Source organism: Tauraco erythrolophus, chromosome 21, assembly GCF_009769465.1.
Source record: "Tauraco erythrolophus isolate bTauEry1 chromosome 21, bTauEry1.pri, whole genome shotgun sequence".
NCBI lineage: Eukaryota > Metazoa > Chordata > Aves > Musophagiformes > Musophagidae > Tauraco > Tauraco erythrolophus.
In genome coordinates, this window is record NC_141485.1 from 2,098,283 (window position 1) to 2,110,922 (window position 12,640).

A 12,640-nucleotide genomic window follows, 5' to 3' on the forward strand; every position below is an offset into this window, starting at 1 on the left:
TCCAGGTGGAAGCACAGTCCTTACCAACACACTCGCTGCAAATGCACCTACTACTATCCCAGATTTCTGGGTCAAAGTGTTTGGACTGGACTGCACATTTGAGGAACAAAAAGGCAACATTTCCTTCATTTCCCAGAAGGCACCGAACACCTCGTGCAGTCCCAGGCAAGGTCTGCAAAGTTTTGGAAGTGCTCCTCTGAGCTCTACTTTTCAATAAACCATCATTAAATAGCAACCATTGGCTAGCTGCACCTGAGACATGTAACACCTCAAGGGAGTAACTAATCAATGTGTAATAAAAGTTATCCAGCAACTGACTCCGAGTTGAAGAAACTGGCTACAGTAAGATTATAAATAGTGAGTTGCTTCCTGCAAACTTCACACATAGTTCACACCAGTTTCCCTTGTTCCATCTTTCCACATCTTTATAAAGTTCTTTCACAGCACCCCATTTAAAATACGCAATGAAGGAAGCAAAAGCTGCACATGCTCTGTGTTCTGCAGCCCAAACTCCGTATGGAGAAGGAAAGGCAGGACTGGGAACCACCATTCAGGCAGCAACTGGCATTTCCCATTTCGAGGTGTCATTGCATCCAGAGAGCGGCCACAAAGAAACTCCCTATCTGTAACACCACACAGGCTGCAAGGAGCACTACTGGCAGGGCACAAAAATGGACCAATCTCCAGCATTGCATTTAATTTACTCCCAAGAGGCAGAACACACTGTTCTGCTGTCCTCGGGCACCGGTGCAGCATGGACCAAGGTCATGCGTTGCAGCATCGCTCCTCAGCCAGCTGTGCTGACTGCAGCACTCCTCCGCGCCCTGCCTCCAACCTAAACTCATCCTTCTGTGTGAATGAGCCCAGCACAACAATTCCTCTGGAGGAATTTCAAACAGATACTACAGAAATGCTAAATGACGGGGAGAACAAGGTTTCCCTCTGGATAACACACCCTCCTGGAATACAAGGAATACAGGAACTGCGCTCTGCGTGGACACAATGCCACTAGCTCATGGCCACAGTGAACATCCACGGAGTAACATCGTGGTGGTCAGGAAAATAAGACAGACTACAGAGAATACAAACAAAAGTCCAACCATCACTGTGAGTTGAGAAAAGATGCATAAATTTCAGCAGGATTTAACAAGCCGTGTACACTTTTGTATCTATTAACAGCAGAAAAGGCACCGTGCTGCAAAGTTCAGGCCACTGTTAGGCAGAGCCCACTGCTGCTGCTCCACGAATACATTAATAACCCCAGCAGGTTTGGGGATAATGGCCTTGCAAGCACATGGAGCATTTAGTTTGATTTTTTTATCTGATTCACTTTATTCAGGTTTATTTTCTTATTGATCACAAACCTTTGTATCACTTCTCCACAGCTCCACAAAGTGTAAATAACAATTAATATTTTTTGTCCCCACTTTTGATCCTTTAGTGAGCGAATTCATTCTTACCGACCTGCATGTCTACCTTTTACCAAAACCAGTATTCTCTCCATTTCTCCAAAACAACTCATCTTCAGCTTATGCTGAAGAACAGAAATGTGGGATTCCAGTATTTTCTCTTAATCCACTGACAGACGGAGTCAAAGCAAAAACCAATCACAAAAATTCAACCGGTAGTTGACATTTCAGGGACCTATTGAATTCTTGGAAAGTGAAAGTACATACATATGAAAACATACACAATTATTCATCCCTTTAAAGTCTTGTAATTTCCACCAGCATCTTGCCTTCTGCAAGAGCCTCACCTGCACTTGTGTGGTTTTAATTCCTTGTCTTGCCAACTAAAAACTGAAAATAACATACTATTTAAAAGCTAGAATTCCCAGCTCTTTTCGTGAAGCATAAAGTATCACTGTCTAACTACTAGTCACTGAAATATTCCCAGCTTACTATTTAAAAAAAAAATAAATTGCAAAGAGGATATACTTAAACTAGGAAGAACAGAGCTCCATGATGGTACTGGGAAGCCCAGTTACCCAGGGCACGTAAAACAACAGCTTCCAGCCTCCGCCGATGCAGAGAGACAATTTCTTCTTGTCCCCTTGCCCCCCAACTAGCTGTGGGTTTTTTTGTCACTGAATCAAGATTTAACATAACAAGCCCCAAGCCTAGGAACTGTTTAATTCCTGACACTGGAAGTGGCTTCACTAATGTTCTTCCACCTCTTCTTTGGCTCTTTCTTGCCCTTGAGGTAATTTTTCATGACATTTTCACGAGATCCACTTCTAACCTCCCTCCCCCTTGAAAACATACACAGAAATATGAATGGCAGGCATGCAATCTGTGCAGAGACGCAGCACAGAAACTTGCACCTTGCACTCTTTTTCTATGTAAATAATGCAAGGATCCTGCGGGAACATGCCAGGGATTGGAATTTTTAATTAATGGGTCTCTTTAATGTGCAAATCAGGAGCAGATTGCGAATTCTGACTTGCATTGATTATGAAAAACATTAATTGAACGTGCAAGACCCCAAACAGAGGCAACATCTCAAACCTTGGACTAGACTGGAAGATAGGGTGCAAGAGAATACAAATGTATCTCGGAGAAACAGACCACTCCAGGCACTCCTGGCCCCTGGAAACCGGAGCGGTGGGAGTTCACGTGCGCAGCGACCGCGTTCAGAGCGCAGCCACTGTGATTCCAGCATTAACAACCACCCCGGCTTTCTCCATGGATGCAAAACAGGAATAAGCATGAGCTCCATGACCACAGTTTGGTCTCCAATTTGTATGTAAAAAGGGTGACAGAAAAAACCCTGGAATATAATTAAAGATTAAAAAAAAAAAAGAAAAAAAAAGGAAAGAAAAAGTAAGACAGTGCAAACAAAGCAATGCTGTCTCTTTAAACAGAAATTCATCCTATATAAATTATGGCCATAAACTTTTCCTGCAGTGCAGCCTAATTAATTCTTGTTCTATACACAAAGGGAAATGCTGGGTGACAAATGGGTGTGAAGCCTGAAAGCTGCCAGGTCTGCAAAACATTTTCTACTTCAATTTATAAGCAATTTTGCAGTAAATCATCCACCAGAACCTGAGATCTCAGGAATCCAAGACTGTCCAAGGCACGCTGTATCATTAAAAAAAAAAATTCACAAAAGATTACAAAAATAATAAATTAAACACTCGAGGTTTTGCAACCTCCAACCTCAGAATTCTGAAAACAAGCATGACCTTCCCATTTTCACCCAGATTTGGCTTTAAAACTGCAAATGTATAGAACACTACTGTCTACCCTTCAACACAATGATATTCAAATCCCAAGGGAATTTCACCACCACCACCAGCTGCACAGAGGGTTGTCACAAGTGGGAGATTCCAAAGAGGCAAATATACGAAGGAGTGTTTTCCATTTCAAAAAAATCACCCTTCCTGTGGGCACAGAGCAGAAATTTCAGGAGCAATGGAAGGACTTGACATAAATTACTGAAAGCATTCTGGGACAGCTTTCAAAGAGATGCAAGGGACTCATCCAGGACCTCAGAGAGCTGGTGCTGAGACCCCTCTGCACCCTCCTGCCTTCAGCAAGCTACAGTGTGCACCGAGAGTCTGGATTTTTGGCACCAGCTGCTTTCTGCAACTTGAACACCAAGAAAGTCACCTCCTCCTATTCAATGAGGATGATGAAAGCATGCCAAATTTATTCTGTGAATTTGGAAAGAAGTGCTGAGGCTTCCCTGAAAGGAGAGCATCATCCAGTCCAAAACAGTGTCAATGTCATGATTATCCCAAACCCTGTCCAAGACTGAAGCACATCACTTACAATGGAATCACCTCAGCAGTCAGTATTTACAAAGTCCTGACTTCCACTCATCCTTAAGCTTACTTGTGCACAGTTCTTCTAATTTTCGCTGTCTGGGAAATGAGATGCTACCCACAAACTCGTAACACAAACTGGAATGACAACTCAGGAGTCCAGAAATGCTTACCCAACTCACTACACCTTTGAGCAAAAAAAAAAAAGTTTATTTTTATAGAAGGTATAAACACCTGACCAGCTAAAAACTAGGACTTTCATTGGAAGCTGATTTACACTAAGTGAGAATTTTTCTCCCTCACAAATCAAGGCGCATCGATTCAATAAAGAGCTTTAAATATATTATGATGCATATTTTCAGAAAAGACTTCTGGGTTTCAGCTCCTGAACTGACAGGTCGCAGCCCCGTTGTCCAGATAGAAGCTCCGTTTGTGAAAACGTAAGACAGCTCAGACTGCCCACAGGGTAAAGCTCTAGCTGCTCATTAGACATGAACCCCTCTCACAGGGCCCAACACAGCAAAGTGAGAGAGAAACGGGTCTTTGCCACAACATCAACTACACCCCTGGTCTTTCATAAGATCTGCAGGTATAAATATACCCCTTATTTCATGCTTGGCACTTTGCAGCTCCTGGAAAGAACATCTTTGCAGAGCAGTGAAAGACAGCTGCAATGGACAACAGTGCAGCTCATCAAAAATGACTGTTTATTATAACCTACTTTACTGTACAATTACAGATTGTATTTTTAAAAAATAGAAATTAAAAAAAAAAAAAGGAATATAAATTTGGTCCCTTAGAGAACACCAAAAAAGACTAAACAAGTGTACTAGTACCAGCACGTTCCTAAGTTCATTACTTCCTCTGCTAACTTTGCCCAGGTCACTCCAGCTATATTTTCTTCTTGTCTTCACGGATGAAACACAGAACATGAATCCAGGTTATCAGGATCATCAGAGTACGCTGATGCTGCTGCAACTTTCCTGCCCAGATTATGGAAAGAGGGTGGGGAGGGAATCACTGAGCAGTTATTAAGAGTGGATTTTCCTTTAGCGTTCCGGACAACTGGAAGATTAACCTCTCTGCTGTACTGCGTACAGTATTATACTCCACGTTCCTGGATGTATTTTGCTTATGGGAAATATCAAAATGTCAACCATTGTTTCTGTTAAAGGTCTTTAATGATATTGCATTTTAGACCTGTAATGAAACACGGTGCTCAGTGCAGTTTGTAATGCATCTCATTAAATACATTAATAACACGCATTTCACTAAAAGGTCAGCTTAGTATTGTTGGAAGTTCGCCTTTTTTTCCTTAATCAGTTCCTTTAAAGCAGCAGAGCTAACTTGAAAATATAAAGTATCTCACCTGCTGTAACTCCAGGTAAGCTGATTAGGTACCACATTCAGATCAGGTATAAGCCATAGGATGACAGTGAAAACTTGGTGTAGGGCAAGATTCAGGGTCAGGTTTGATGATGGTGAATACTACAGACACAGACAACTCAAAATCACTGGAAGAATATCCTACAAAGCCCACTAATTTCTCATTAGCAGGATTAGAAAAAAACAACAATCTGTGTATAAACATTGTCACTGGTGTGGTTATTGACAGAAAACAACAAACATGTCAGGGACAAATGGACATCCACTGATATCTGCAGAAGTTTGTATTTACTCCTAAGGATAATACACCAGACATTTATCTCCCTGTGCATTTCCTTAAGGCCGGTAAAAAAGGTGTCCAATTCTAAAAATTAAATAGAGCCACAACACACTGAAGTTGAGTACTTTGCACCTGGAAGTTGGAGCGTGCACATTATAGTTGCCATACTGGAGAATCTACTACAAATCTCATCAGATTGGTATCATTAATAGTGATCCTAAGAAATAAACAGATGAACCAGCTCCAAGTTGAAAAGATATTTGCTGTTGATTTAACAGCACAAGCCCTCTCTTTTAGGCTACATTACTCCTTATTAGGGCAAATCTTTGCATTCACTGACCCAGCACAAAATTGGTACAACGAGGTGCCTCTGGACAAAGCAGCATCCCAACTCTGCACCGAACAGCACTAACCAAATCAATTATTCCTAAGATCCAGCATGAAACTTAAATTTGATAAGCCAACTTCAATCCCCAAATGAGCTAGAAATAGCAGCCAGACCCGAGCTGAGGCTTTCAGCACTACGTAAGTGATGACAGGCCACCAGCAGACATCAACTAGGCCTATATAGACGGGGTGACAGGAGGCATCTTCTTTGTCTGGGGTAGGAAACACATTTTTGTTTCTGTTTGCACGGTGCCTAATTAGTGGTTAAGGCGACACAAACCAACAGCTAATACTACAGACACAGGCAACTCAAAGCCTTCACGTTCCCATCAACACTTCCCCACACAGGCAAAACACACTGGATACAGCAGTCTATCCAAAAGTAGAAAGATTAAAGAATTCTTACAGTTCTCGACAGCATTGTCAAATTCTTGTCCGCCTTCCTTTTTGAAGATTGGGTAAGTATCTGGCTGCGGAAGCCGGTTCGCTGTCAGGAGTGCCTTCTGCATCTTGATTCTCCCTTCCAATAGCTGATCCCACAGCGCTTCATAACAAAGAGAAAATAAAACAATTTAGCAAGCCAAAGCACTTCCTGCTCATGAAGGAGCTGTTGATTTAACAGCACAGACCTTCTTTGTGCTACATTACTCCTGGTTAGGGCAAATCTTTGCATTCACTGACCCAGCAAAAAACTGGCACAAGGTATCTCTGGACAAAGCAGCATCCCATTCTATGATCCTGACTGCAATTCTGTGATCCACAAAAAACAACATCCTTTACTGTTTAAAAGGACACTCTGCAAACGGAGGTGGATATTTTAATAGGAGAGATAGAAAGAAATTGCATTCAGTATCACATTTTGAAAAGAAACAGAAGTAGTATCAGCATCACTGCACTATCAGTGTAGGAAGTCCCCATCCCCACCAATACTACAAGTATATTCAGTACTGGTTCAATTAAGTCAGTGGATAAATACACTTCATAACAGGAGATTTTGTACCAGCAGTGACACCAGTTTGCATAGCAGACGTGGCAGAACATTTGCAAATGACTAGGGCTGCTCTAGCATGCACATGCAGTATGCTAACAACATGTTAACATGCTGAAGTGATTCCTAACATGGCCAGCTTCTGCAGTGTCAGCAAGGTGAAAGTCTTGTCAAAATACAAAGCAAACATGCACAAACCTAGCTGGTTCTTCACAGCTTTTCCTTTTTCTACTTCTTCAGCTTCTTGTCGTTTTGAGAATGTCATCACCCCCCCATTATCTTCACTGTCTTTGGTTTCTTTTATATTGTCATGGTTTTCACTCCCATACCCCTCCTCATCACTTCCTTCTTCCACGCTGGCATCATCTTCATCTTCTCCCTCACTGCTTCCTACATCATCCATCCCCTCTGTAAATTTCTCAAAGTCTGTAATATTCTGGAAACTGAACTTCGATGTCTTGGCCTCGGCAGATGGATCTGTCCCTTCATCGTCTTCCAAGTCATCCTCCTGGTCACTGCCAGCACTGCTGGGCTCCTCCTTTGTTTTAGTGCCTAAGCTGCCACTCTCTTCTGCATCTTCACTGCCACTGTACCATTCATCTAATTCTTCTTCAGCTAAGAATTAAAAGAGAAGAAAGTTATTTACTTACCAGCAAAATGTGCACTTTGCAGTACGCATCATGGACAGCTACAGGTTTGGGCTATTTGAGCTCCAAACTCCTTTTTACCTGTGTATGACGTTATTCTTTGCTTTGGCTACATAACAGAAACACAAGGCTACATCCACAAAAAGGTCTTAGCTCACATTTTCTGCAGCAATGATTAGCAGATCTGTGGCTTGGCTTTCCCATGAAACAACGACATGATAAGCCAACAAGGTGCTCAGAATTTGCTGTAGGCATTTTTAAATGAGAACCTGTATATACTTGCAGTCCTCAAGATATATTGGCTTAAAACCTGGAGCTGTTTCTTTTCTTCCACACAACGTTCAGTCAGTGCCCTGAGCCTCACCTTACACTTGGTCACACTCTTTCCTCCATTTGTAGAAGTGACTTCCTCTTTGGGATTTCCCCTTCCCTCAGGCAAAAAAAATACGGCCTGAATTTCAGGAAGGCATCTCAAGAAGATGTTCAACTTAATTGTACCTGTTTATATTGCTCTGCAACAGGGACCTAAAGTTTGTCACCTCCGTTCAGCTGGCACTAGCTCAGTTAACATGCTAACATCAAATTTTCACTAGTCTGGTGAAAAGGGGAAAGAAATGAGATTTCTTACCAGATCCTTCTTCAGACAGAGCATCTCCCCAGAGCTCTTCTTGCAGGGCTTTGCGAGATGTAGTTTTCCCACTGTACCTTTTATCAGCTTCCAGGAGAGAGGCTGAAGCCTTTTTCCGTATGTTACCAACGGGGAGAATGTCATCTGCAGTTTCATCCTCAAATTTGTCAATCACTTTAGCAACTGTAGCTGTGGGGAAAAAAAAAAAAAAAAGGGAGGAGGCACGTCTGAACTGAATTGAATTTCAGACTAGCTGCAGGAAGGAGCCATGGCAAACTCCTCATGCTCTACAAACAAAAATACTCAGTAAAGATGAGCTGGATGGCAACACGGCCTCACGTAAGAGTCTGGCTTTGAGGCTCTTCCCTGCCTGGTGAAGGAAAGTCGGTACACTAATTTTCGAAAGGTTGCTGAGGAATGAATCAAAGGCAGGAAAAAAGCCTCGAAACTGGGTTTTCTGCACATCAGCACCAGGCCTGCCTCGGAACTGCTGAGCAAAGAAACACAAGATCTAGCAGAAGAGATAAAATAGCTCCAAGGGTATTTTTTAGAAAACATCCTATGACTTCTCTGCAGCCAGAGGATTCTCCCACCTGCCAGGTTAACCTCTGCAGGAGGAAGGGAGACGTTACACAAACTGACCAATTCCAACCCCCTTCTCAATACTCCAGACTTCTCCGTATACAGGTTTGGTATCACAGGACTCCACTGCAATCCAGAAATGAATGTTTATTAACAAACACCAAAAATCCTTCTGAATCCTTTTTTCTTTTTGAATGAACATTGCCTACATCCACACTTTCTTTCCTGTCTCTTCTTTATTTTAGAGAACCCACACAAAGTGCTAGAAAACTAAGCCTGCCCAAGCCCTTCTCATGAGAAGTGTAGTCCTCTGGGTGGAGGACTCAGGAAAGCTGGAATGCCTTCACTCACTTCACACTTACAGATTAAATGACAGAAACTGCAATTCAGATGCACTTTGGCCTCTTGCTATACATATGAGCCACAGAAATATGTAAATATTTTAGAATGGCTAAATGGAGAAAATAGTTTCACTGTTTCTGTTCCACTGAAAGAGGGTTATTACCCTCTTTCATACTCATCTTCTCCAGGACACAGCAATGGAGCAGTCCAGCAAAAAGAACACATCACACCATATTCCCTCCTTATTTTCATTCATGTGCAAGACACCCTGTATGTAAAATTACAGGGTTAGCTTTGTTCAACCAATTGAGTGATCCAACTGGCTGAACATCGCTAAGTGCTCTTCTAATGTGTGTTTGGAAACGTTAATGCCTCACATGCAGTGTTTGCTTGAGGCAGGGGGAAGCAAAAAAAACTCCTGCTCATCATGCAAGCAACACGATCAAGTCTAAACATAGTCACTCCAGCTACAAGAGGATGGCAAGATGGTCAACACCAAGGAGTGACTGGGCAAGAGGGGCAGATGCAGAATGACCTGTGACACTCAATGGATCTTCTGGTGTTTCCAGTCTTGGCATCACTAAAGTATGAAGCGTGAAACTAAATCACGATGACTAAAATGGGAAAACGCCTCTGCTGACTACATTCATCTCCTCAACGGTTACTAAGATGTTGCTTACAAGATACTATCGCTCTCACGTACATTTGTACAGAAGAACCAGGCTAGCTGGCACAACGTTTGCCCTGACTGGAGCCTGGTACCTCCTGAAGCCAACGGCTGCCAGCATGTGATGGTTAACCCGCTATCTCAAGAGGGGAGTGCAGAACACTGTGACAGCTCCAGAGATGGCTCCTGCCCATGGCTTGAGGGTCTGCTGGTGGTGGGAAGACTGCGCTGGAGAGGGCAAGTCGAGGGCACAGCAGGCACCAGCCTGGAAACTGAGAAGATGACGCTGCCACCTGTCACAGGGAAAGGGACGAATGTCCCAAACATCATAACTAAGGCAAAAGGAGCGTGATTTGAAATAAAAATTGATAACTGACCACAGGACACGTGCAGCACACTGCGGGCTGCTCGGAGCGCCCTGTGTGCCAGGGAGGGGGTCACCAACAACGGCGCCCGCTGAGCCTCCCGCCGCTTCCCCGGCAGAGGAAGAAGTCCTGTCCCAACGCTGCGCTTTTGTGTCTCTTTCCCTGGAGATTTCCAGCCGGATCTGCTCACCGGCCTGGATCCGCACAGCGCGGCCCGTGCCAGGGCCCACCCCGGGGCAGCCCGGCCCGGGGTAACTCCAACTCCGATCCCGGCGAGAGCCTCCATTCCTTAAATAGCCCCGATCCCGGCGGTAGTCCCGATCCCGGCGGTAGCCCCGGCCCCGGCGGTAGCCCCGGCCCCGGCGGTGACCCGTCCGGGCGCGGGGCGGCGGGCGGCGGCAGGCCGAGCCCCGCACGCCGTGGTGCCGCCCGGGAACTGGTGCCCAGCGGGGAGAACCGAACTCCGCCCGCGGCTGCGGGCGATCGAGCGGCCCCCCGGGGCCGAGGGGGCCCCGTCGCAGCGCCCAGGCCGAGCCCCGGCGCCGGTGGCCCGCGACGGCGCCACGTGCGGCCGGTCCGGCGGCAGCCGGCCCGCCCCGACCCGCTCGGGCCCGCCCCCGGCGGCCGCGGGCACTGAGCCCTCCTCCCGGCCCCCCCTCACCTTCCTCCGCGTCGTCCTCGGGGTCGCGTAAGCCGGGCCGCGGGTCGAGCAGCTCCGCCAGCCGCTGCGCTAAGGGCGCCGCCATCTTCTCGCGGGAGGGAGGGAGGGAGGAGCGAGGCCGCGGGGCGGAGCTCGGAGGGGGCGTGGCCAGCGGGCGGGGGCGTGGCCGGCAGCGCGGGGCGGTGGGACGGGACGGGTCGCGCAGGGTCCTGGCGCCCGCCGGGTGGGAGCGCGGCGTTCCGCCGGGCCGGAGCCGGTGCCCGGGCCTGGAGCCGGGCCCGCAACCGGGGAGAGCGGCGGCCGCTGGGCGGGAGGAGCCGGCCCAGCGGGACTCGGGGCTTCGCGAGTGCCCGCCCTTTGTCTGGCGGGCGTCTGGGCTGAGGTGCGTGGGGTTCACAGCCTCGTGTGCCCGCTGCCCCAGTCCCTCCATCGTTAAGCGGGGAGTAATGATAATTGTATATGTTGGGATCGTGAGAACTCGTGTTTGCCCACTGCTCTGGAGCTCAGCAGCGCTGGGATAACAGCGGTATAAAAGCCAAGTCCAGCTCTATAATCCAAAATATTACAACTGTATCTTTAAGTGAGCATCATACTATTTTTAGCACCACCACCTGCACAGAACTGACTTAATTCTCTTCTTCTCCCATATGTTGTGGCGTCTGTTGGAGCCAGGGCCCCTCTTACAGCAGTGAGAGCCCAAAGGTGAGTTCTTGGGTTAACCCCAGTCCTTGATTTACACCGGACGGGTTACGCCAACAGCGGCGAATCCACACCAGCACCAAACCTCCGAGTGCTTCCGCCAAACTCCAGCCTCACCGCAGCAGCAAAGTGATGCAGGAGTGACCTGCTGAGAGCGTTAACAAGAGCTGGCTCTTTCGGGTTTGCCTGCTGACAGCTTCTGGCTGCTCTGTGGGGTGAGGTGGCCTCGAAACACAAGGTCAGACCTGGAACTGGGGACCAGCAGTAGAGGCTGCCGTGTATTCTGTTACAAGGGAGAAGGGACCCAAATCAGCATCTCAACTCCGAGGTGCAGATGTAGGTCTGAACTTCGTACCCTGCCGTGAACAGTTTCAGGGGGTCAGCCTGGACTCCAGGATCTGGACTTCCCACAACCAGTGTTGAGACTTCTGCCTGCGAAACCACCAGCAGCAAGACACAAACTTGAGCCGGGCACCGGCTCGAGCCCCAGCTCGGAGAAAAATTGCATCGGGTGCTTGCTCGTCCGCTGCTTGTCAACGTGAGACTCTTCCCTGCTCCTTATCTGTTTCGGTTTGTGGTTGGTTTTTTTTTTTAAATGCTCTATAAAAATTAATCCAGACATGATTTCTAATTAGAATGCAGGCAGCGGTGCAGGCAGCGCTCAGTGCAGGCAGCTCTCCTACAGAGGGCAGAGGAATCTCATTAATTACCAGCGTCTCCAGCAGCTCCAGCACCCACCAGCTCCAGATCGGGCTCGGGGCCCTGAGAGGCACCCGGGAAGGAGGCGACTGGAAAAAAAACAACCCCAAACATCTCACCTCCTTCTCGAACCCCCTATGGCTCTCACTGTAAAACCGTGGGATATTGTGTACTGTCAAGACAATATACAGTTCAATTGGTATAAAAACTAATGTTTCCTAAAAGTGCATGTTATCATTGTGAGCAAAACCCTTGGATTTTACGCTGTGGAGTATTTCGATCCTATTTCAACTTTGTTTTGTAGTATTTATTTTATCATGGCATGGTTGACAGCTATAATGCTCTGCATTATATATTGTGTGAATTTGCCATTGCTCCAGCAATATGAAATTAAGCACTCCTATCTTTTTTTTTTTATTAAGACATGGGTTTATAAAACAAGAAATTAATAAAACAGGAGATGTGTACAGTGTGTCTTCCCTGGCTTTGCTCCTCAGTTTTTTTCTTTGAGTTTGTAGGTATTTTGTTTCCAGAGTAAAA

General features: G+C 46.2%; 1 protein-coding gene across 3 annotated transcripts in view; it reads right to left on the minus strand.

The window, feature by feature from the left end:
- Positions 1 to 10,788, minus strand: part of AATF (apoptosis antagonizing transcription factor) — a 55,666-nt gene extending 44,878 nt beyond the window's left edge. For 2 of the 3 annotated variants that reach the window (XM_086624656.1, XM_009984953.2), the window contains exons 1-4: positions 10,703 to 10,788; positions 8,086 to 8,274; positions 7,009 to 7,425; positions 6,229 to 6,366 (exon numbers count right to left, since the gene is read on the minus strand). In XM_086624656.1, coding sequence (XP_086480782.1) covers positions 6,229 to 6,366; positions 7,009 to 7,425; positions 8,086 to 8,274; positions 10,703 to 10,787 — 829 coding nt within the window. In that variant the 5' untranslated portion in view covers position 10,788. The remainder of the gene's footprint in view (positions 1 to 6,228; positions 6,367 to 7,008; positions 7,426 to 8,085; positions 8,275 to 10,702) is intronic. The other variant, XM_086624655.1, reaches the window with a different exon arrangement.
- Between the last annotated feature and the right edge of the window lie 1,852 nt (positions 10,789 to 12,640).